The sequence below is a fragment of the Helobdella robusta genome (assembly GCF_000326865.2).
Source record: "Helobdella robusta unplaced genomic scaffold HELROscaffold_19, whole genome shotgun sequence".
NCBI classification, from domain to species: Eukaryota; Metazoa; Annelida; class Clitellata; order Rhynchobdellida; family Glossiphoniidae; genus Helobdella; species Helobdella robusta.
In genome coordinates, this window is record NW_008704034.1 from 894,322 (window position 1) to 918,758 (window position 24,437).

Here is a 24,437-nt window from a genome sequence, read left to right on the forward strand (position 1 = left end):
GCAATAATACCAATTTATACTAACGTAATAACAATCAAAATACTAGTACACCCTTTTACATGTATTTCTAGACTGACTGACTGACTGAACGATAAGATAACATCATTCGAACAAATGCTCTTTTGAGTATAAGATAAATTGCAGTAATGTTACTAATAGTAGAAGTAATTTATGTATTTATATTAGTGCAATTAGAAGTAGTAGCGGCTGTAACGATTACTACTGAAATGCCAGTAGTGGCGATATAAATGTATTTGGTAAGGGCTAACATTGGAATAAAGTTAGTATTAGTTTTGGTGGTCTTTATTATGTGTTCTTATTAGTAGTATGTTTGTTTGTGTGTGTGTGTGTGTGTGTTGTGTTTGTGGCACTATTCTAAGCCGTTTAATTTGCATATGCGTTTTTTTAAATTTGTTAAATCGAATATTTGTAACGTGTATCGTGTTATTTTTATGTTGCGGTGTTGTACAATGTTGTACTCGACACGCACACACAAAAACACACACACACACATATATATATATATATGTGTGTGTGTGTGTGTGTGTGTGTATGTGTTTAATATATTTATGTGCATGTGCGTGAGTGTATAATTTGTACGATTCATTTGAATGCATGAGCAGGGTATTTATAGCCATTCGCAGGCTATTCAGTCAATTGTTGAATGGCGTAATTCCAAAAAAAGTAACAAATTTTTCAAGCGTTTACCTTAAAAACGACGAACACACATAGATTAAACATATAAAACATAGATTAAACATATAAAACATAGATTAAACATATAAAACATAGATTAAACATATAAAACATAGATTATTTTTACTAGTATGTGTGTGTAGTATTTTTAAAGGCGTTTTTTGGTAGAGCTAAATCAAGAACGCAAATATTTTGATGATGTGGATGTAGATACATAAACAAATAAAAATTACAAGCTCAGGTAAACGGAATTGCGTGTGCGTTTGTATCAAATACGTATACATATTTCTCGTTTAATTAATCGTTAGCATTTAAACGCTGCTAGCTCGCTCGCATATCGATTTCAGTAAAATGTTTTTTTGATGTTTTTACGATGATGGTGATAAAGATGATGATGAAGGAGAAAGTGATAATGATGATGAAGAAGAAGAAAGTGATGGTGATGCAGAATACGGCACTAGTGAAATGATAGAGATGATGATGTGATATCATATAACTTAGATAATTGAAATAAAAGCGTGGGTAAAATATTGTAACTTTATGACGGTTTTTACGGTAATTGATTTAACAATAAGAGATCAAGCCTTGTAATAGAAATTATTAGAATATTAGAAACAACTTCACACACACACACACACACACACACACACACACACACACACACACACACACACACACACACACACACACACACACACACACACACACACACACACACACACACACATACACACACACACACACATGTGTGTATTTCATATAGGAAGTAAGCCTATGCACATTTCGATTTTACCCGCACGCACATAAGCCTATAGCATGTGGATGTGTGTGTGTGTGCATGGAACGTGTATGTGTATGCATGGAACGTGTACGTGTGTGCATGGAACGTGTATGTGTGTTTTCAAACCAGCGGGAAAATATTAATGGGTAAAATAAAATAACAAATTATTTAAAAAAGAAAAAAAAGAGAAAGAAAGAGAGAGATATGGAGAAATAAATAAAGAGAAAGAAATTAATGATTGTGTGTTTACAAACTATAAAGTAGAGAGAGAGAGAGATATGAACGACTTGTGAGTGAATTAATTATGTCAGATGAGATAGCGATAAGAATAAGTGAGAGTAAGTCACATTTGGTCACGTAGACCATTTGTATGGCAAGCAAGCAACTTTGTATCAGATGCATTGAGAACTTTTCGATCGCGGTTCCCGTTTAATTGAAATTTTAATTTTCAGAAGAAAAAATTTATCAATTTCTGTTTAACTCTTTTTTTTTAGTAAGTATGTTTCATTAATTTTATTTCCAATTTATTTTACATTTTTAGTATATTGTTTGTAATTATTTAGTTATTAAATGTTCGTTATTCGTGTACTGTACGTACAGCATTTACCGGTTACCCAGAGTAACAAAAATTCGTTATATTAAAAATTAAATAAATTTAGACACTTACGTAATGTTACAGTTTTAGCGGTATTTTTTCATTATAAACTTTGTAAAGTTTTAATGAAAAGTTGAATATAAATGGTTAAAAAATTTATTTTAAGTATCCATTTTACGAAACTTTATTTAATAAATTTTTGACGTAGAAAGAGTTTTTCGTTTTTGTTTGCATATAATATGTAACATTATAACATAATTTGTTGACAATTGAAGTAATTTTCGACAATAATGTATAACAATTACATTAAAGCTTAATAAAATTTAAATACTGTCAGTATTAATAAATAAAATTAATCTATTAAAATGTCCAAAAACCAAACAAAAGACCGAACTCGGATATAGCCTCCTATAACCATCATCGGAGCAGAAACATCAAATAGCAACATGGTTTTCACGAAGCAAGCACTCTTTGGTTTGAGAATTTTCAAAGAAAAATACGAAGTCAGCATTTTTATTTTACTTAAACCATTTGTATTACATTACTCTATAATAGGTGGTTAATTAATTAATTCGTTTTAAAAGCGTTTAAAAGGCAATTTTTAGTAGTTTGTTTAGGACCCTTACATGGTTACACGTAGCTATTTTAATATTACGGAGTTGCAACTTATATAAAATAGTTTTTTTCATTGGAAACATGAAAAAGTAGACCAAAAAACAGGCATTCAAATGGTTACAAAACATCGTATGGCGCATGTATGTGTAAAACATTGAAGTATCATCACTTATTCATAGTGATTGATGAAATAAGAAATAACATAGTGAAAGCACCCATAAAAAATGAACAGGAAAGAAACAAAATTTTTTCCAGCAAAATAATTGTGTATCCTAACCACTGGCATGTATTATAAATAGTTCTACGGGAGATTTTCTGTTGTTGTTTCACATTATTGGGTTTTTTCTTTTTCGGATTCAAGAGTCAACATTTATTAATTAGAACCTATTATTGGTTTAAGATTATCGAAAATTATCAAAATTGTGTTGATGACAATGTTACACTAGCAAGAAAGTTCATTTGAGAATGCTGTTGGCAGTAATAGCTTATGTTTACGCTTATGCGATATAACTTATTGGCGGCTAATGTCATTGTTAGTTTCGTCATTGTCATGACATCGTTTATTATTGCAAATTAATTTAGCGTTGTTATGGCTGACGTATAAAAAGAAATATTTGAAGTATTTTGAAGAGATAGGTGTTCAAACTTCTTTAATACGCTCATGGCGAATTTTTTTTGGTCAGGTATCTTTGACAAATGAAGATTATGGACACTGAAGGTACAATGTGAAATATAAAATACAACGCTAAGATTATATTGACACTTTGGCCAAATCTTTCTACTGTCACAAATGGGAAACTGGATTGTGTAATTTTTTCAATATCGGCATGTTTATAAATCCTTAACAAATAAAACAGCCTACACAAAGAAATACCGCGTCATACACAACGCAGCGGGACACTATGCGGCAGAGAATGAACTGCCCAAAAGTAGGCCATGTGAACAGTATGGCACGTATCAGGCTGTGTACGTTCGTGTACAATAGTTACGTTCGCACACTGTATGCACATGTACAATATGCGTACATTACATTACATTCATACAAGATACAACTGTACAACCGCAAGGATATTGGCGTGCATACAAGCGCGCAGTGTGCATATTGTTAGCAAATATTTCTCAACATGTGGTAGGCACTTGACGTTTCGAGAACTTTTCGATGATATTCATTCAGCTATTTATCAGGAGGCCATCGAAATGGTGGATTGTATTGAATGCATTTTAAAACGTTTTACAGCAACTAACATTTAGAGAAGGTTATACAAATATTACACAAACACATCTAACTGGGCGTTTTATGTTTTAACTAAATTAAAAACTGAATTGAAAATTATTTGAACCTTCAATAATAAAATAAGAACAAAATTTAATTTAAAATAATAAACAATTTAAAAATATATGGGTGGTGAAACGAAATGTTGATTTATTATTGTTATAAACTTCGACCTAATGCAATTTTACGACACATTCGAAGTGCGCGTTGGGAAGATGAATTTAGGAGACGCAGTAACTGAGCTCATAATTTATACATAAACAAATTAGACTAATTTAATTGTATTTACTTAAGCGTTTTAACATTATACAAACATCTACCAACGTATTTTGATGATAAAATACTCATGATTTAATAATTCATTGATTAAATAAATAAACTAAACAGTTACTGCCATTGCTGGCCTTCGTTGGAGCTGCTTGTACCGGTGGAGCCAGTTTCGTGATATATTCACTCTATCAAAAGCCTGATGTCAGGTGTCTATATAATTTTCAAACGTTTGATTTGTGAATCACGGTTTTGATCATCATGATATCATATCAGAAAAAAATCAGGCTAAACTGATTAATCCTCTTTTATTAATTACCAGACTGGTGAAGTCATCCGAGCTGCCTCCGTGGGAAAGAGTTGACCCAACAAAGCCCCAAAAAGTAGAATTGCAAACCTTTCAATGACAATTCATATAACCTCCTAACCTAGCTAAATATCACATTTTATTTTATACCTTAGCTGTTCACCATCAATGGAAAATATGTCCCAATCCCTGAGTTGGAAGCTCTCAAGAAAGAAATTGGAAGCTACAAGACATAATCAGCTCGTCTTGACATCACAGTACAATTTAATTGGTGCATTTTTTATGTTTTTTGACAATTATTATTAATATTTTGAGACAGTTTTTACGTGATTTCTTAAACTTAACAGTAATCATTTCGCTGGTTGTGCAAATCACATACTAACTTAATTTGATTTTTTAACACTAATGATTTTTTTTTAAATAAGCAACTACAAAACGTGTAGTTTTCATTCTATCGAAAATTTAACAATGAGAAAATAACTTCGGCTCTCGTGAAGCGCTACACAATCATCACAACGGCCGTCGTTGTTCGACATTTTGCTTTCTGTGCAACTGGTCGATCGTGTTCAGTTATAAAATTATGAAGTTATCTCAGTCTTTGTTCGGCTGGAGAGAAATATTTAGCTTGAAAGTCATTGCGAAAAAATATGAAGTAAATCACCTAAATCTGTTAAACTAGTTATGAATACTAGATAGAGCTAGCCTGTCAATTGCATTTTTAGTTTTAAATTTTGCTGACTTACCCGCAGTTGATACCACTTTTAGCCATCGTCGGATTTCCATGTACACTGGCCATCAGTTATACCGTTTACTCATTGTACCAAAAGCCGGACGTCAGGTTTGTCGAAAAATTGTTCAATAGAAATAATAATAATAAATGGTAGCAATGCAACAATTATTTTAAAAAATAAAGGATGATAAAGTCTTCTGAATATCCACCATGGGAAATGGTAGATCCCACTAAGCCCCAAAAGGTTTCAACTTTTTGTTTATTTGATGTCCTTAATAAATGATCCGTTGTAATGTTAATGTGTAAACTTGTAAAGTAAAGTGAGTTTTCTATAAATAAAAAATGGATTTTATTTTCTTTGAAGCTGTACACTGCAGATAAAAATAAAGGAAACTACAAACCAATACCAGAATTAGAGAAACTCAAGAAAGAGATAGGTAGCTATAAAAATTAACTGGAATTTGTCGCATGGTGTCATTTTTTTATTGACAATCAAAAATTCTCTATTAATGGTAGTAAAACTTTTCTTGAAGCAGAAATGTTCAGTTGTTCAAAACATATAAAATTTTCTGAGTTTTTAACAATTATTTTTTGAAATTTCAAATCTACGGTTTTAGAGTTCACAAGTCCATTTATCAACTGAAAAAAAATTAGGGGTAGATGATTATATTAGTCAACAGCTGAGTGTTTGATGACACAATGAAATAGTTGAAATAATATGGATTGAAGTTAAATTAAAAAAATAATTATAAAGACACTACAGAAGATGAATAAAATACTTTTTCTAAGATGTCATTTTCATAAGAATAAACAGCTATAAATCTTCTGAGATTGACTTTGGTATCCATGAACATAATTATGAGAGCTGATGAGTTGAACATTTCAAGTTGTTTTTTGATTCTTCCTTCAACATCTGAATTTTCTTCAAAGAAGTCCTTTTGAAAAATTGTAGAAACAAAAGTGGTGCAATTTTAGTTTTACAATCACTCAAAATGAACATTCTTACATGGATGTTAATTCGAATAACTGGAATAGCTATTTTAACCATGTGATTATTAATCATTTTGTCAGCAAATTTTAAATCCTTCCTCAAAATTTCTTCAAGGGTCAAACCTTCAATGAGCAAAATTAAGGTTAGATGCATAAAATGAAAAAATGCAATGAATATCACAACCGGATATTTGATCTTTGGCAACTAATATATTGTTGTACAATGCATTCCTATCAAAATCAACAAACTGCTTTTCAATTTCATCAACAATGTTGATATCTTTTTCTGTTGTTTTTGATCTGTCTTCTAAGCATGTAGTGTCTATCAAAATAGCTCCTTAACAAATGGATGTTTCAATTAGCTGGATTTTAGTTAAAAATAAATTATCCCCCAAAGATTACCATATAAAAGTTTAGCCAAGATTTTATCATTCATTTTGCTATGCTTTAAAATGAACTCAGCTACCAATGTGGAACATGATCCAACTGTCTCAATAGTAGCATCGACTCTAAACAGTAACAATTTGATATAAATAAAACTACAAAATGAACAGAATAATTTTTTGAACAGTTACTGATTATGCTGTGTTCTTTTATTTGTATGGTGATCAATGACTCTCAGAACATTCTCATTCAAATATTCTTGTTCACCAGCAAATGTGTTGAAGTCAACCAATGTTATTTTTAATAACTTTTTTTCATGTAACAATCTAAGGTTGATATCTTCAAGGAAGCATAAGTCTTCTTCAGCAATTCCGACCTATTGTCATTGACATTTAAGGCAATATGAGGGATAAATATGAGTTCGACACTACCAAGGATAAGTTTGAATCAAGTGAAAAATCTATTTTAATACCCGAGTTTCAACACAGTTTACAATTAGAAATAATAATTCAATTAAAGAAAAAACCCAATGACACTGACATTAGCTGGGCAAGGAATTTCAAAAAATTTATCACATTTAAATTGATTTATAATTAAGTTTACGTTAACGGATGCAAATAATATGATCAAAAACGTGATACCAACGTTTTCCAGGAGATATTTTACTTCTGTCCTGATTCTGTAATCTTTTCTTGAAATGTTCAATAAAGGAACATAAACTGTTCTTCTCTCATTTTGTTTCTTTGTGATGAAAAAATTTGATGTAAACGCAAAAATTTGAATGAGGAAAACAAAAAGTGCAACATACCTGGTTTTGGTTAAGAGCGAAAGCTAGACAAATCGCACAAACCGCCGAGTCCAGGTCACAAGCTTCGTTTCCAACGACAACATGGATAGTGATCGCAGAAGTTATTGCTTTTGAAATCTTTTAGGGAAAAATTAAAATAGAGACTTAATTTAATGTGCAAATGAAATAAATATGAATGTTACACATTAGCTTTGGAGTCGTGAAGGAACGAACTGACGGCCATACCGCATTCATTCAACTCCAATGTAATCAAAACCATCAACAGTCAACAGCTGATAACAATTTAAATGCAGACTTAGCGTTACGTTCAATTTTGTTTAAAATTTAAATTGCAAAGTAAACTTACTGTGAGTATTAAATTTATTTGAATAGTTTGTAATATTATTCACATAAATATCAACAAGATGCGTATGATAGCATGTATCATGCATGTAGATTGGAAAATTTTCGTAGAGAAAACGTAGTTAAGCTCTTCATGGTGTTTTTTCCAATGTCAACAATGCAACAATTAATCTTGTCCTAAAAGTGAATTTAATTTTACGTAAAGTATACGTATAAAATTATAAATAAATGATAACAAATAAATTTATTTTGTAAACCTAATTAATCTAATGTCATAGTGGGCGCGATGATAATTTTGCTGCTTTCTATTTCAAAAATTTCAAAATTTGTTACTCTGCAGTTTACGTTTATCATATTTTCGCTTGTAACACCTTTTAAAATAGTTGTATAATAAAAAAAGAAAAAGCTAACGAAAACAACACCGAACTCAACTCTTTAATTTTAATAAAAAAAAGATTAAATTGTCAATAACAAACGATTAACAAACAAATGACCTCAGAAAATTCAGAAGGACTGGCACGCAGACCTTTAAATATAGTAACCGGTGATAGCAGATTAGTTCGAAATGTTAACTCGAATCTCAATCACCTGTCTCCTAATGATGCTGTGTTTGGTCGCAGGTCCATCCATTCCTCGAATGCTAGCGAGATTTTGCGTCGAAGTAGTCTCAACACTTCAGCATTATGTCGACACAATTCAAGTGAATCCAGACGTTTGAGTCTCTCTCGAGATCCTGTGCAGCCAACTTCTGGCAGTTTATCTAGTCTCAAATGTAGGTCTTTGCCCCCAGAAAATGAAGAAGATGACGTCATAGGATCACTGACGGCTACACAGATATCCTGCTTATCTCTCTCTTCTTATTTGCAAAGTGGCAGACCTCGATCTTTCACTTGTTCAGATTTAGATGCAAAAAAAATGAAGACCAAGGTAAGAAACAGACCACCAACACCACCACCAAAAAGCGAACAAAACTTATCAGGAGATTCGAGAGATTGCAGTGATACACAGTTCTCAAGAAGCTTTGACTCATCATTTCTGGGTAACATTGGCACATCATCAGTGTTGGGCAGAAGGTCCAGACATTCAAGCCGAGACAGATTGGAACAGAGCAATCTCGATGAACTTCTTCCTGTTATCAACGAGTCCTGACTTTTTTGTTAATTTTTCGGTGTTTAAATTTTGCAGTGTTGTTTCAAAGTTTACCCTTACTACGTATTGTTTTGCTTTACATTTTGAAATATTTTGTACACATTGAGTTTTTTATTTAATTTATTTTGTTTTCCTTTCGATTGCATTCCCCAAAATTTATCACATCAGCAATAAATAAGTGTTCAAACTGAATTATTCATTTTGCTATCATCATTCGTGTAATATTTATTGATCTGGTAGGAAGTAAAACCTGTGCATAAAATTTTAATAAAACTCATTTAAATGTTTCCATGAAATAAAATCTGTACATAAGCTTTCTAATGGTTCTTTCTAAATTTAATAATTGCTTAAAATTTCTTTTTTATATTTTTAATATCTAATGTTCACACTACTCACTCACTCACTCACTCACTCACTCACTCACTCACTCACTCACTCACTCACTCACTCACTCACTCACTCACTCACTCACTCACTCACTCACTCACTCACTCACTCACTCACTCACTCACTCACTCACTCACTCACTCACTCACTCACTCACTCACTCACTCACTCACTCACTCACTCATTCACTCACTCACACTCACTCACTCACTCACTCATTCACTCACTCACACACTCACTCACTCACTCACATACATACATACATACATGTACACAAACTATTGGCACTGGCAAACACTATTGAAAAGTTTGCATTCTATATTTTTGTATGGAAAAAAGAACTTGTGCCAAATCATATATATATTTTATTTATTTATAATTATATTTATTTATTCAGTGTATATATACATATACGAAAAAAATGAGAAAAAATACATGTATATAAATTTGTGTTTTTTTTGATGTATCGCCCCTTCCTAGCACTTAGACGCATGATGGTATTCTGGTGAGATTTAAAACCATCATTGATGGGTGGCTGCTTATTTTTTTATTTCTGCAAAAAAAAGACACCTTCGATGTGAATTTATTTAAACAAGTGTAGACGAAAAGTAAATGAATATATATATAATTTTTTTCCAATTTCACACAGTAACACATAACAATGGTTATTAAAACTGCACAATGTACAAACATTTGATGAAATATTTTTTATTGTTATACATTCATGTTTGAGCAGCTGTTTGCATTGCGTTTTTATCATGGGTTTTTATTCATACATATACTGCTTTGATGATGTGTTCCTTCATTTTGTCAATATGTTTTTTATGTATTTTTAAATATTATAAACTTATTTATATCGTGACGGCATTTAATTAGTCATTTGAAAGCAATTAATTAAAGCATTTTTTACTCGACACACAGGTACTGTGGTGAAATAAATGAAATAATCTTAATACATGAAGCTCATTCAAATGTTTTTAATAAATTATTTCTTGCTGAATTAATGTTTTTTGCAGTATTTTTTTTGTATTTTTGATCATTATAATGGTTCCCTGCTGATGGTTTCAATTAAAACGTATCTGTTGAAATGTGTGTAGCAATTTTGTTTCTTTCTACGTTTTTCACTGCTATTTTTCAACGTTGATATCAAGAGTAGTATCACAATTTTATTGCGAGTCTTTTTCATTGCAAATAATTAATTTTGCAGATAATGAATTAGGATGACTTTTGGAGAAAAAAGAAATGTAGGCAGTTGCAGTTTCAATTGGTTGGTGGATGATAGCAATTACTTTAGTCTCTAAAAAGGTCTTGAACATGTTACATGAATGGGGACGTTATGTTAATTTCATCGGAAATTGGGGTCTCAGAAAAGCTTGAGCGCTTAATATTAAATTATACCATTTAAGACGGCACTTATAATTATAATAATTTTGTTTTATTTCATATATTTCGTTGATGATTTAAACGTATGCAAGTGTTTGCAAGTATAATCTTATGACATCTCTCTATGCATTCTCTTACTTAAAACTGTTTTTCTATAAATAGAGGTGATTTAGTATAATAGGCTGGTCGAGAAGTTGACTTAGGATTACACCTACACCCAACTACGATGTCTAATGAAACTGCGACATCTGTCCAAAAATTTTGCATAGCAATAATCCACAAAGTATTGGTAGTAACGAGCGTCAAAGGTTACAATAATATATAGATTTAAAACTTTCTGAATGTTGCAAAGTAAACCAAATGTTTAATACAAAAGAACTTTTTGGACTAATTAAAGACTTGACTGAGCTCACGATCTCAGTGAGAACGATCATCTATGTTACAAAATGCGTTTCAATGTTCTATTTGTAAATCATTCTGCACTATGAACATTGTACTCTTTACATACATAAAATATACGCTCTCTTAACTTATTTTATATGCGTGCGTTCACAAGTGTTTTTAAATAACAATTGACAGTTAATAAGGAAGTAGCTTGCCTTTCTGTGTCAACTGTTCGTGTTGCTCGTATTATAAAAACAAATTTAAATAGCAAACAAAATAAAAAAAATATTATTAATTACTTACAGCAACACTGAGATACACAACATTTACGACAATTAAAACAACAACCGAAGTTAAAACTGATCAAGACAACATGAGTGCACGTCGCAAAGTTCGGATAGCAGTGGTTGGTGCAGGAGCGGTGGGACTAAGCACGGCAGTTCAGATCCAGGAAGCACTTCCTGAAACAGAGGTGACCTTGATTGCTGAGAAGTTTAACCGGGACACCACCAGTGATGGGGCTGCAGGCATCTTCCAATCTGCTGTTGATCTCGTCAAGGGAGTTCCCAAAGAAACTTCCAGGAAGTGGTCAATTGAGAGTTTCGAATTTTAATAAAGATTGTCTTTCAAAAAAATATAAATATATTTTCATTAATTGTTACTCTGTTATATTTCGTGTTATTTAAATGACGCTGGATTTTGATGATGTTTGTGATCGAGATCCAGTATCATACGCTCGTTCGGTTTTGTACTACGTTCGACATCGTCACTTAAATCAATCTAGCAATCAAGCAATGACCAAGTGATCCTACACTGACGCACACGCACACTCACACTCAAACACGCAGGTAAACACATTCACAGGCATATACAAACACACTATCAGGTTCCAGGATTCATTCGAGTTCTTCAGGAGCATCGCATTCAGCGAGGAGGCTGAAGAGGCAGGCATCAGTCAGGTGTCTGGCTATCAGTTCTATATAGAAGACCCTCTTGAAGATGTTAGTTTCGTCGTTTCTCTTCTTGTTAATTGTTGTCAGTCTTGTTATTTTTCTTGTTATTTTTAGTTAAATAGATTTGTTATTATTAACGAGTCGTTCACAACATTTCTCTTAAGATTATTTTTTCTAAAAAGGATCCGATTAACTCCGAACTCTATTTCAACTATCGAGACTGCACGGAGAGAGAATTTTCTATTTTTCCAGAAGTTGCAGGCAGAGCTCAGTTTGTCTTCATCTAATCTATACAAAATTCATTCCGATTGTTGATCAAAATTTTTATTTTCCCAATGTTTGTACAAGTTGATAGCAAGGTTTTGTAAATTTTAATGAGTATAGCAGTACGGGACCAAAATTTTCATTATCTTCAAATGTGTTGGCTATTTAGTAATTTAAATAAAACACTTTTTTTTAAATCATTTTTTTCAATTATAATTAATGATTTATTTTTATATAAATTCTAATCAAATATGATTGAATAAAGCAATAAATCGATGAATAATAATGACTGACAAATTGATTAAATCATTGAAACAATAGCCACGGGAATTTCTACACGACGTTGACTGCTGAGGGTCGGTGGTTGCTACCCTGGCTTCTTAAAAAGTTACTCATTCATAATATTTTCATTTCATTGACTGACATGGTGATGGCGATGATGTGATGTGGCGGTTTTGGTAAAATGTTGGTGATTATATGTAATGTTTGTATCATTTTGATGTCGATGTATATATATCACGTGTGTATCATTTTAGTGTATCCAGGGATTGAGCTCTTTATGATATCTTTCCATCATTGTCAATCTTATGCAATAATTTTTCAACCGTCATTTGTAATGATGGCTATTATATGACGATGAACATGTTTTTGATGAATAAATACTCTGAAGAAAACACATCATCGCCCAACGCTTAGTCAGATTACAGCCAGTGATAAAAAACCTCTTCAATTTCATAGTTTGAATATTTTAGCCATCAACAGCTATTTAAATATCGAACAGATTCGAGAAGAAAGGCGGAAAAATAATCAATAAAAAACTGTTGAGTCTCGAAGAGGTAAAATAATAACAATAACAATAACAATAATAATAATAATTATTATTGTTATTATCATAATTGGACCAGTTAGTGAACAAATATGACGTTGTGGCTAACTGCACGGGTTTGGGTAGCAACGAACTGCTGGGTAACAATGAGGTCAAGCCAATCAGAGGTCAAGTTATCAGGGTCAGTCTTGTTCTGATGGTGATGATAATGATGGTGGTGGTAATGATGATGATGAATGATTATAACGATGATGGTGAGGTTAGGATGACTACGAAGATAATTAAAAGAATGATGATGACGGATGATTATGATGATGGCATTGATGTTCATGACAATTAGTAGAATAATTATTCATAATTATAATTATACGAATGATGGATGGTAATGATGTTTATGACAATTTGTAGAATAATTATTCATAATTATAATTATACGAATGATGATACGCAGAGTAGATTAGAGCGACTTTGATCGTAAAAAAAGATAATGTTACAAACAAATATACCTTGTCGATGATGATGTTGTTATAACGGAGATGAAGTCTTTTGTTTCGCTCCAGGTGAAAGCCCCGTGGATCAAACACTTCTTGATGGTCGACGGATACAGTCTATACGTCATTCCATGGTTACGTATTTTTTTCTGACATTCTGCCATTGATAAATGTTTAACTTTCACCCAACTCACGCACACACACACACACACACACACACACACTCACACAAGCAGCAAAGAGACAGTCATTATTGGAGGCACAAGGCAGTACAACGACTCAGATTTGAACGTGAGGCTGGAAGATAGAGAGAGAATTTGGAAGATGGCTTGCAAACATCTGCCTAGTCTCAAGGTGACTCCTCATTCTTTCTATCTTCATTACCATCTACGTCATCATCGCCATCGTTGTCATCTTCATTACCAACTCCACTCTTCAACACCAGACGGCCGAGTGGCAGTGGGAATGGGTTGGCTTGAGACCCTTCAGAGAGCCACTACGACTTGAAAGGGAGACCCTCAAGTTCAAGGACGGTCAACTTGAGGTCAGCTCATTTTCAATATAAATATTATATAAAAATCTTGCGCTGATAAACAGTGGTTTGTTTTTTGTCATTATTTTCAATGTTTATTTGACGTTTGGTGTTGAAGATATATTTTTGACATTTTGGATAGTTCTGTGACAAATGAAATTACCGAAAACATATTTGGTTTACTATAGCTTATATATTTCAAATTTATTAAACATATTCACGTCACGAACATGATAATTAAAAAAAGTTCCTGAAGGTTAAAGGTCAATTACACTCTTCCAAAGTTCAGAGGATTCAACAACACGCCACAAACGTATATGAACACATGCTAAACGACGCATCACACACGAAGGACGTGACTTTTTTGTCAAATTTGAACCCGGTTACTGCGAAACAGCACCAGGCGACCTTAACCACTAGGCCATCACGCCGTCTGTGGCATGCGTCAGATGAGTTTTGCTACTTTTCAAACGAAACTGATGTTTACATCAGCATTTATAACAATACCAAAAACGTCTTCCATATTTATTCCACTTCATCTCAGCAGATCAATTTTATAAAACTCTAAACTCGGTTTTTCAAATTGTAATTTATAATTATTTTGTAAATTAATAAATAAATTAGTTGATTGGATTAAATAATTAATAAATTAGCATAATTTGAATGTAGGTGGTGCATAATTACGGACACGGAGGGAATGGGATGGCCCTTTGTTGGGGCACGGGGAAGGAAGCCTGCAGGTTGGTGGTCGGTGTGGTCGCCCAGAAGTTCAGAAACTCCAAGCTGTGAATCAATCTGTCGCTGCTGTCGCTCTTGTGGCTGTGGCGGCAGAATGGACGATAATATGCAATGCAATTTTAATCAGTGATTTCAATATTTTTTCACAAACATTATAATTTCGATTACGGTAAAATGTTTTCTTACACAATAACGCAATAAGCAATTTCACAAAAAAGTGGTTAGTTGATGTTTTAATAAATTACACAAAAATACAAACACTTTTTATTTGATTTCCGCTGAATTATTTCAATAAACAACCAATATAAAAATATTAAGATATTAAAAACAGTAGATTCTCTAATTTGACATGCAAAACTTCCACAATGGCAAGAAAAATCTTGTGATAGCTCGATCTTCAACAACTATTTCACTCATATTTCAATTTCTTAACCAAATTTTCATCCAAGGCTTCATCAATCACATCATTATTTTTCCAAACAAAGCATCCCATACTGCATATATATTTTGTTATTAAGGTTATTTATTATTGACCTTTATTTCCTTAAAAATCATTTTTTAGAAGCCGAATATATAATATAACATCGAAAAATATTTCAACGGGCATATGTCTTCATGCTAAATAAAAACAAATTTATAAAGCCTATAGAAGTCTAAATGTATAAGAAATATAAATAAATGAAAGTTTCTGTAACTTTCTAAAATAATTTGATCCGAAAAGCATTACTCAAATTTAGAAAACAAGAGGGAGAGAGAGAAAGAGAAAGAGAAAGAGAGAGAGAGAGAGAGAGAGAAAGAGAGAAAGAAAAAAAACTAGCATTGTATGATTGATCACATGCAGATTGTATTGCGTTGCATCTGAATGTATTTATTTATTATTTACCATCTTCAGTTTGTGCTACAAATACATACGTTCGTGTATGTGCTTTTTTTGTGTTTTTACTCTCTTCCAGTGCTAAGGAGTGAGCATCTGAGTGAATAAATCATTTGTTTTTGCTATGTGTGACGAAAATATGGATGTACCGTATATAAATCCAAGTTTAAATATACACAAACACAAACAAACAAACAAGAACTCCTAAACACACAAACAAACACTCAAATTTATTTACCTATTCGTTTAGTTTTATGACCTGGTTAAGAAAACAAAGTTTCTAACCTACATTTTTGAATGGAATCAACACAAAATTTTTTTTTGAATCAATTCATTCCAATCATGTTATCATCTTTTCCAATTTCTCAAAAATATCTATCAGATATATAAACACTCATGAAGATGGTGATGATGATAACAATAATATTTATAATGATGATAACGATGAAGATGATGATAATGGAGATGACGATGATGCTAATATAACATTGAAAACAGCATCTTCATCATCATTGGCAACATCTTCTACATTTTGAGGTTTTTCATTTTTAGATTTAATCATTTTTATTTATCTGGTAATACTAATAGCAGTGAAAGAATAACATTTTTTAAACCTACGGTCAAATATTTGATAAATATTCATTAATAAGCATGAAAATCTCTCAATTTCGAACGTACGTATTAACATTAACACAAGCACGTTAATAAAAAAAAGTTTAAAAGTCCCATTTAAAATGGAATAAAATGGAAAATTCACCATCATCATATTTACCATCATCATCTTCATCATTGTCATCATAAGTAACCAACATCAACATCATCATCATCGTTAACTTCATCATAAATTCATCATTATCTTCATCATAAGTAACCAACATCAACATCATCATCGTTAACTTCATCATTATCATCATCATCATCGTCAGTTAACTTCATCATTATAATAAGCATCACTATCTTCATCATCATTATCGTTCTAATCATCAACATTACCATCATTGTCATCGTCGTCGTCATCACCATCAACATTTTCATCATAACCTTTTTATCATCAGCTTCTAGGGTTTCAGGCTTGCCTCGGAGCATGAATAACATTTTAGAGGATTTAAATAAATACATTTTTGTACCTTAAGGAATAGTAAGAGATAAAATTAAATGATAATAATAGTAATGATAAAAATGATAATAATAATGATAACACTAATAAACATGAACAAAATTTTTTTACATAAATTTAAAAATAAGTTATGATGGAGTCAGACGAAGACAAATAAAGTTATTGAGTTAACTGCAATTTAAAATAAGATTTAATGAAAGAATATATAATTATTGTCATTTTAATTCACAATTAATAATTAAAAATTTATTAATAAACAACTAATTAACAATTAATTAATTAGCAATTAGTTAATTAATTAATTTGTATTGCGCGTCACTTTACAACATCTAACAAACAGCAAGAAGGAGTGATAAATGAGTAGTAGTTAACTGTACAAACGAGATGAAGGTAGAAAATTTACTTGGAAAATTTTTTAAAATAGATAGATGATTTTCTGCAACAAAAAATGTTTTTAACTATGGGAAGCTTAAAACGATTTAAAAAGTCATATATATGTATGTTTTTACAATATTCTATAAATTCTACCGAATGTTTGGCGTTAATATGTTTGTAGTTCGTTTTTTCGATTTTTCTCACTAAAGTTTTTTGGTGAAGGTTTAGTTTATTAAAATTCAAAATAAACTTAATTGTTTAATATGTTTGTAGTTCGTTTTTTTCGATTTTTCTCACTAAATTTTTTTGGTGAACGTTTAGTTTATTAAAATTCAAAATAAACAAATAAGTTTATTTTGAATTACGAACTACAAACATATTAACGCCAAACATTCGGTAGAATTTATAGAATATTGTAAAAATTATGGTCTATTACCAACATATATGTATGTATGTATATATATATATATATATTTATATATATTTATATACATATATATATTTATGTAGCATGAGTATAACCCAGTTGGTAATATCTAAAAAATTGTGTAAAAATATAAAAATATATAAAAACATAAAATTTCACTGTTTAATATTAACTACTATTAAGAAGTATTCGACTAATTTTATGAAAAATTAAAAAAAAATTAATCAACCAATATGAATTTTAAAAATAAATAAAAGTAATGTCATGAGAACAACAACAAAACGCCAAAAACACAACATTTATACGATTTAATACATTTTAAAAATAATTTATACAGGCAGTTGTTATGTACGTGTTTCCGTTATTTTAATAATGACAATTAATTACCGACAAAATTGTAATCAACTTCATCATCGCCACCCACCACCATCATCTACATCATCGTCACCATCATCATCTACATCATAATCAACATCATCATCGATATTTTTTCTATTATCATCTCGCCATCATCACCGTCAGAATAAAATTAAAACGAGCGTTCATGTGCAATTCAACTCTACGTGCGATGTTTGAAAACACATGCGAACAGTTTAAACGTTTCAAAAATAGCATAAAATGTTTTGTCGTAGTTAATCATTGTCATCGTCATCATCATAACTATCACCATTTTGGTATTTGGTATCACCCAACACGGACGTTGATACACTCTTTTTAGTATCATTTGAATTCCATTCATAATCATCATTATTCAACATCGTCGTCATCATCATCAATATCGTCATCAGTAGCTCCGTCGTCGTCATCATCATCTTCAATACTTTCATCACCTCATCATCCATAATAGTTAGTGAAAGGTTGCATGGTTCTGTAGCGCCTGGCCTCATCATCGTCATCAGCAACGGCAGCCGCGTCAGCTGCTCCCATCATCACCCCACCACCAACCACTCCATAACCCAGCTGCAGCTGTTCTCTCGCAGCTGCCGCAGCTGTCGCTAGCTGGCTCATGTACACGTCACGCCCACCATTGCTGAGAGACGAAGTGTCGTCACCCAGGAGGAAGACGTGGCCCGAATAAGCTCTGCCCAGAGAACCGGTAAGCGAAGACTTGCGGATGCCAGCTGTGTAGTTGTTGATGTTGCTGATGTTGTTGTTGCTGTTGATGCGGTTGTTGCTGCTGCGGCTGTTGCTGGGCAGCGTTCCTGCCACGGAGTGTTGCTGTTGAAGTTGTTGTGAGTTGTTGCGATGATGAGGTGATGATGCGTGATGGTGGTAGTAGTGGTAGGAGTTGATGGGTGCGTCAGGTCTGTAGGGCTCCGGTGGGGAGTATGAACTTGTGGGAATGGGCAGGGAAGGCAAGGTGGAGAAGTATGCATCGACTGATAATTTTTTGGTGATGAGAGGTTTGTTGCCGAGGTTGTTGATATTATTGATGATGTGGTTGTGGTTACTCGTCGTCATGGTGTAAGATTCTGAATTCTTCATCATAGAAGGTATGTGACCATTCTTCACAGCAGCTGTTGGAGTTTGTTTGCGCTGCGATGACTGCTGTTGCTGCTGCTGCTGTTGTTGACGACGCGACTTTTCCAGCGATCTGTCACTCACGGCACTTGGATTGTAAGCTGTTGTTGTTGAGGAGTAGTTGTTCATGCATGTGGATGCAATTGGGGTATGATAGTTGTAATGGCTGTAGAGAGGAGGAGATGTTGTTGATGCGTTGGATGGTTGACTATGCTTCTTGTTTGTTGTGGTTGGTGTAGCAACTGCCGCTGCCGTTGTTGTGGATGTTGTCGTAATTGCATCAATTCCATTCATCATCATGTAATTGTAAGAGTTGTTGTTGATGTTGTTGTTTCTCTGCAGCGAGTGTTGATGATAACTTTTGATGTGAATCTCGTCGAACATGTGCATTTCTCCATGGAGAGGTGAGGGAGGATGTTTGATGGATGCTGTCTTGGCTGTTTGTTGTAGCTGCTGTTGCTGTTGTAGCGGCTGTTGCTGCTGCTGCTGTTGCTGCGGGTGAAACACTAATGTTTCTTTAAAACTGTCACTGTTGACAATTTGTTTTTTAGAACTTTTTTCATTTTTTGACAGAGTTGGAGAATTTTGCTGTTGTTGTTTTTGTTGTTGCTGCTGCTGTTGTTGTTGATACATGTACAAGTAGCCATGCGATTCATCCGCTTGTTGTTGTAAATGTTGTTGTTTTTGCTGCAGTTGTTGTTGCTGCAATTGTTGTTGTTTTGTAGCGTAAGCCACAGCCAGAGGTGACGGCTTGTTGACAACATAATCACGCCTCCTGAACTCGGATCTGGCATAACTATCTGATTGGTCGGCAACATCGTTTGCTGGCGTGTTGGTGCTTGTTGGAGTTGTAGTTGTCGTCGTTGCTGTTGCAACTATTGCAGCTGCAACTGAGGTAATATCTGATGGTGGTGGAGGTAGTGGGGGAAAGGAATGCTGAGCGTTGGCTCCATGTGACATGGGAGGTGGAGGAGGAGGTAGAGTGAGAGGTGGCGGCGGAGGTAGAGGAAGTGAAGACGCTGATATTAAATTAGTTGTTGCTGCTGTTGATTTGCTGGTGTTGTTGTTGTGGATTGTGTTGGGATTGTTGTTGTTGTTAATATTAGCATGAGTATTTATACTGCTGTTGATGTTAGTAGCGTAAGTAACAGCAGAAGATTTATTTGAAAAGTTTGTTGCTGATTCCAACGGCTTTTGCAATTGTTGTTGATGTTGAAATTGTTGTTGTTGTTGCTGTTGTTGTTGTTGTTGTGACAGTTGTTGTTGTTGAGCAAGATCAGTTTTTCTAATGACGTAACTGCATGAGTCTGATAAATCAGAATCCAGAGGAGTTTGTGCTGTAGATGAGTTGTTCGTCTTGTTGCCCACCGGGTTGGTCGTCGTTGCTGTCGACGGAGAGTTGCAACAACTGGAGTACAGAGAGGATTGCGATAATTGTTTTTGTTGTTGTTGTTGTTGTTGTTGTGGTAGTGGGGTTGGTTGTTGCTGTTGCTGCTGAAGAGGTGTTGTTGTTTGCTGAGCTATTGTCGATGCCGTCTGATGTTGATCATTCTTGACGACGTGTGGCTCGTGATAATGACCAGTTGCTGTGTTTTGTTTCTGTTGATGCAAGAATTGTTGCTGCAGTTGTTGCTGTTGCAGTTGTTGTTGCTGAAGTTGTTGTTGTTGTTGTTTTAATTTTAAATAAGTAAGTTGCTCTTGCAAGGTTAGTTTACTTAGTTCTTCGATTTCACCGTTTATCGATTCATTGAAAAAACTTCGCCTCTTTTCAACGGCATCGGCCACGTTTTGTTGTTGTGGTTGTTGTTGTTGCAGCTGCTGTTGTTGATGATGTTGTTGCAATTGTTGAAAATATTGTTGCTGCATTTGTTGTTGTTGTTGAATTTGCTGCTGTTGAATATTGTGAAACATTTGTGAATCATTCTCAACCTGTTTATCCGCAGTTGTTCGATCATAGTTGCCGTTGAGGTTGCTGCTACTGCTGTTGGCGACGTGTTGCAAAATGTTGCCTGCTAGTTGATCGTTGCTCTCACAACTGGCAACGCTTTTCGTGGTGACGTCATCGACTGATTTATCTTCCGACATTGAGCTTTGACTGCGTCTGTTGTGACGAGCGTACGACTTGCTACACTCTTCATCACCAGCGTCACCACCGTGGCTACCGTGGCTACTGTGGTTACCCTGGCTACTTCCGATGCCTGTTGTCTGCCTTCTTAATGAATCAACCCTGCTGTAGCCACTTAGTCTGACGCCATCATCAATACCACCACCAACATCGTCGTCGTCGTCATCATCCTCATCATTCAGCGTTCGATCATCTCCGGTTGAACTTTCGCTTCCAGGCATTCTCCACGCATTGTTGTTGTTGTTGCTTTTGTTCTTCTTCCTTCTCTTTTTCTGCTTGCCGCTGCTTGTGCTGTTCAGTTGGTAACAATCGACGTTGCGGTCGTGTGGCTTGCTACTGCTTGACTTGTGGCTGCCGTTGTTGAAATCGTTCGTCGATCTCGGACAACAGCATCTGCAACATCCGCTCGATTTGATTAACGCCGCAGTCAAGGCGAAGATGATTCCAACACACATGGCCAACGCCGTGTACAAAATTAACTTCTCTGTGTTATCTGAGGGCCATTGGTGTTTCCATGCAGCAATGATTTTTATTCGCAACAACGTTGTGTAAGTTGTTGTGTGGTGTGTGCTGTTTAGGATTGTTAACAATACAAAAATATTTTATTGCCAATACCAATACCATTACCAGTGCTAGCTTTGAAACGTGCTGCTGATATCAACTCCGACACTCACACTTTAAGATAGTGCCGGTAATACCCAACCGATAGTTTTGTATTATTCAAAAGTTGCTGCTTGAAGGTGGGACTATTTATTACTTTACCCACCAGAATGCATTTGGCAGTTAATGCCAAACATGAAAATGATTGCGTTACGATAAATTGTTTGAATGGTAAAATCTGAAGCAGGTTAGAATGAATAGAATATTGATGTCCAGGGACAGATTGTGAGGCCATTCGGCAAAAACTCTGTTTGTTTTTAGAATAGAAAAGGCAATTTATTGTCAAGTCTTCCATGTTTTTGTTGTAGTTTGTTGTATACAATAATGAAGTACCTGATTATGCTAAATACAGATCAGTATCTAAATGTGATTATATGGAAGAAAGGAGGAAAAATATGGATGGCGAAAAAGAGAGAAAATGAGAGTGGTTGAAAAGAAAGAGGAATGAAAGATTGATAAAAATCAAGAGAATAAATCAAAAAGAAAAATGTGTATGGTTATTTGAAAGTTTCGCTATAGCAATGCGCGGAATGGTCCGCCCGTGTCCGCCCGTTAATTCTGACGTGACGAAACGAAATATAATATAAGCACTTTCTTCCCCGCGTGCAATTTGTTCTGTCTGATTTCTTGGCTAACTCATAATCTGGGATTTATCATTGGACGTACTAATTGAATGCAGGTAGGATCATAAAAATAATAATAAATACAGCCTCTGAAATGGTTATTATTGCCGTTATTATGATTTTGTTTTTCGTTATCACCATTGTTGTTGTTATTAATATTGTTGTAAAGATTATTGATTCTGTTAATTACATTGAAATCACCGTTTTCATTTTAGTATTATTAGAAATTTTACGATGTTAATGGCACGTATGCTTTTATTTTAATGAATTTGTAATTTAATTATGTCTTCAAGTATAAACTTATTTGTGTGAAATCTGCTACGAAAGTACGTTGTGAAAATATGAAATTTTAATCAAAGCAATTAACATTAAAAGTTATGCCTCTGAGTCAGGAATCAGCACAAAATGGTGCTAACATTCAGGCAAATAAAAAATTTTTTTTAAAAAGGCTTTTACAAAAATTTTAGCAACATTAAATAAAAACAAAACTGCCAACACCAGCAAAATCCAACCAGCTAGCGTCAACAAAACCAACAAGACAAAACATCAACGACAATAACAACAACAGAACCAACCAGTGAGGTGTTTTACCATCCAGTTCCATTCTGCAATTGGATGCAATTTTTTCCTGTTGTTGCTATTGTTGTTCTGTTGTTGACCGTCTGCAACATTTTTGTTGTTGTTGAGAATCGAAACAGATGCTTTCATCTGAATTAATGCTATATCTGTGTTGTTATAATCATTGTTGTTGCTGCTGTTGTTGTTGTCATGGTTAATGTCACCGTTGAAAATAGTATCGTTATTTGCCTTATTAAACGAATCAGTTTCAGTGACATTACAAGTGCTGTTGGTGTCATTATTATTAATGTTGCAAGCCACAGTTGAATTGATGTCATAAACAATGTTTTCAGTGGTTGTAAAGTTGTTGACAATTTGATTGAGTGCGTTGTTGAAGTTGCTGCTGCTGTAGTTGGAGCTGCCGCTGGTTGTGTTGTTGTTGTTAGTGTCGTTGAAGTTGCTGCTGCTGTAGTTGGAGCTGCCGCTGGTTGTATTGTTGTTGTTAGTGTCGTTGAAGTAGTGATCGTCATCTAGGTTGTCATCAACGCCATGGAAGTCCGTCTGGAAGTTCAATACTTCATTATCTTTCATCTTGAACCTGGCCCCTCTATTACTTTCCATGTTGTTGTTGTGTTTGTTGTCGTTGTTGTTATTCATTATGTTGTTGTTAAAGTTGTGCGTGAAACTGCTGTTATTTATAGCGCTGTTGTTGCTGTTATTGTTAGTGAGAGGCACGCCTGATGTCATTTCCACGTCATCAGCTGTAGGATGAATGGTTTGCAATTATTTTCTGATTGGTTCATTTGGTCTATGCCATTTCCTTCTCTCTACCTCTCTTATTTTTGTTTTTCGTTTTTACAACTCCTTTCTTTCTAATTTTGTCTTTCATTTCTTTTTTTTCTTACTTTCCCATAACCTCCCTCTATCTTTCCTTTTCTTTTAAATTTTTCCTTTTTTTCCTTTTCTCTCACCCCCTCTCTCTTTCTTCTCTCTCTCTCCCTTTTGTTCCAATTCTTTTTTTACTTTATTAAACTTTTTTCAAACTGTTCTCACTATTGACTTTATTATTCATCAAAGGAAGTTGAAGTCACCATCGTCCCATTGTTAACATTCACGCCACATCAACTTCAACATTATGTTATGTTAATGAGTAAATGTAGTTGTCATCATCACCAACATTAGCTTCATCATCCTCATAACCATCACCACCATCATCATCATCGTCATTATCACCATCAATATTATTCTCAAACTTCAAAAGC

The 24,437-nt window shown here is 33.8% G+C and overlaps 4 protein-coding genes across 4 annotated transcripts; 3 read left to right on the forward strand and 1 right to left on the reverse strand.

Moving 5' to 3' along the window:
• Nucleotides 1–4,341: 4,341 nt before the first annotated feature.
• HELRODRAFT_77178 (hypothetical protein) lies at nucleotides 4,342–4,770 on the forward strand (the record flags this gene model as incomplete). Its single annotated transcript, XM_009016677.1, has 3 exons — nucleotides 4,342–4,436; nucleotides 4,550–4,610; nucleotides 4,690–4,770. Coding segments are annotated over 3 exons (237 nt in total), but the record flags the coding sequence as incomplete, so codon positions are not given.
• Nucleotides 4,771–5,756: 986 nt separating this feature from the next.
• Nucleotides 5,757–7,669, reverse strand: HELRODRAFT_170850 (hypothetical protein; the record flags this gene model as incomplete). The annotated part of the gene is made up of 8 exons (XM_009016678.1): nucleotides 5,757–5,903; nucleotides 6,044–6,199; nucleotides 6,271–6,377; nucleotides 6,439–6,591; nucleotides 6,906–7,014; nucleotides 7,284–7,379; nucleotides 7,447–7,563; nucleotides 7,664–7,669. 8 exons carry the CDS (start codon nucleotides 7,667–7,669, stop codon nucleotides 5,757–5,759), a joined length of 891 nt encoding a protein of 296 aa, XP_009014926.1.
• A 608-nt stretch (nucleotides 7,670–8,277) lies between these two features.
• On the forward strand, nucleotides 8,278–8,937 carry HELRODRAFT_170851 (hypothetical protein; the record flags this gene model as incomplete). Its single annotated transcript, XM_009016679.1, has 1 exon — nucleotides 8,278–8,937. The coding sequence occupies one exon, from the start codon at nucleotides 8,278–8,280 to the stop codon at nucleotides 8,935–8,937; it is 660 nt and encodes a 219-aa protein (XP_009014927.1).
• Nucleotides 8,938–11,257: 2,320 nt separating this feature from the next.
• HELRODRAFT_185481 (hypothetical protein) lies at nucleotides 11,258–15,153 on the forward strand. Its single transcript, XM_009016680.1, has 10 exons — nucleotides 11,258–11,679; nucleotides 11,978–12,092; nucleotides 12,227–12,315; nucleotides 12,630–12,695; nucleotides 13,090–13,144; nucleotides 13,214–13,315; nucleotides 13,695–13,759; nucleotides 13,862–13,979; nucleotides 14,071–14,169; nucleotides 14,827–15,153. Exons 1-10 carry the CDS (start codon nucleotides 11,465–11,467, stop codon nucleotides 14,944–14,946), a joined length of 1,044 nt encoding a protein of 347 aa, XP_009014928.1. The 5' UTR covers nucleotides 11,258–11,464; the 3' UTR covers nucleotides 14,947–15,153.
• Nucleotides 15,154–24,437: the final 9,284 nt, after the last annotated feature.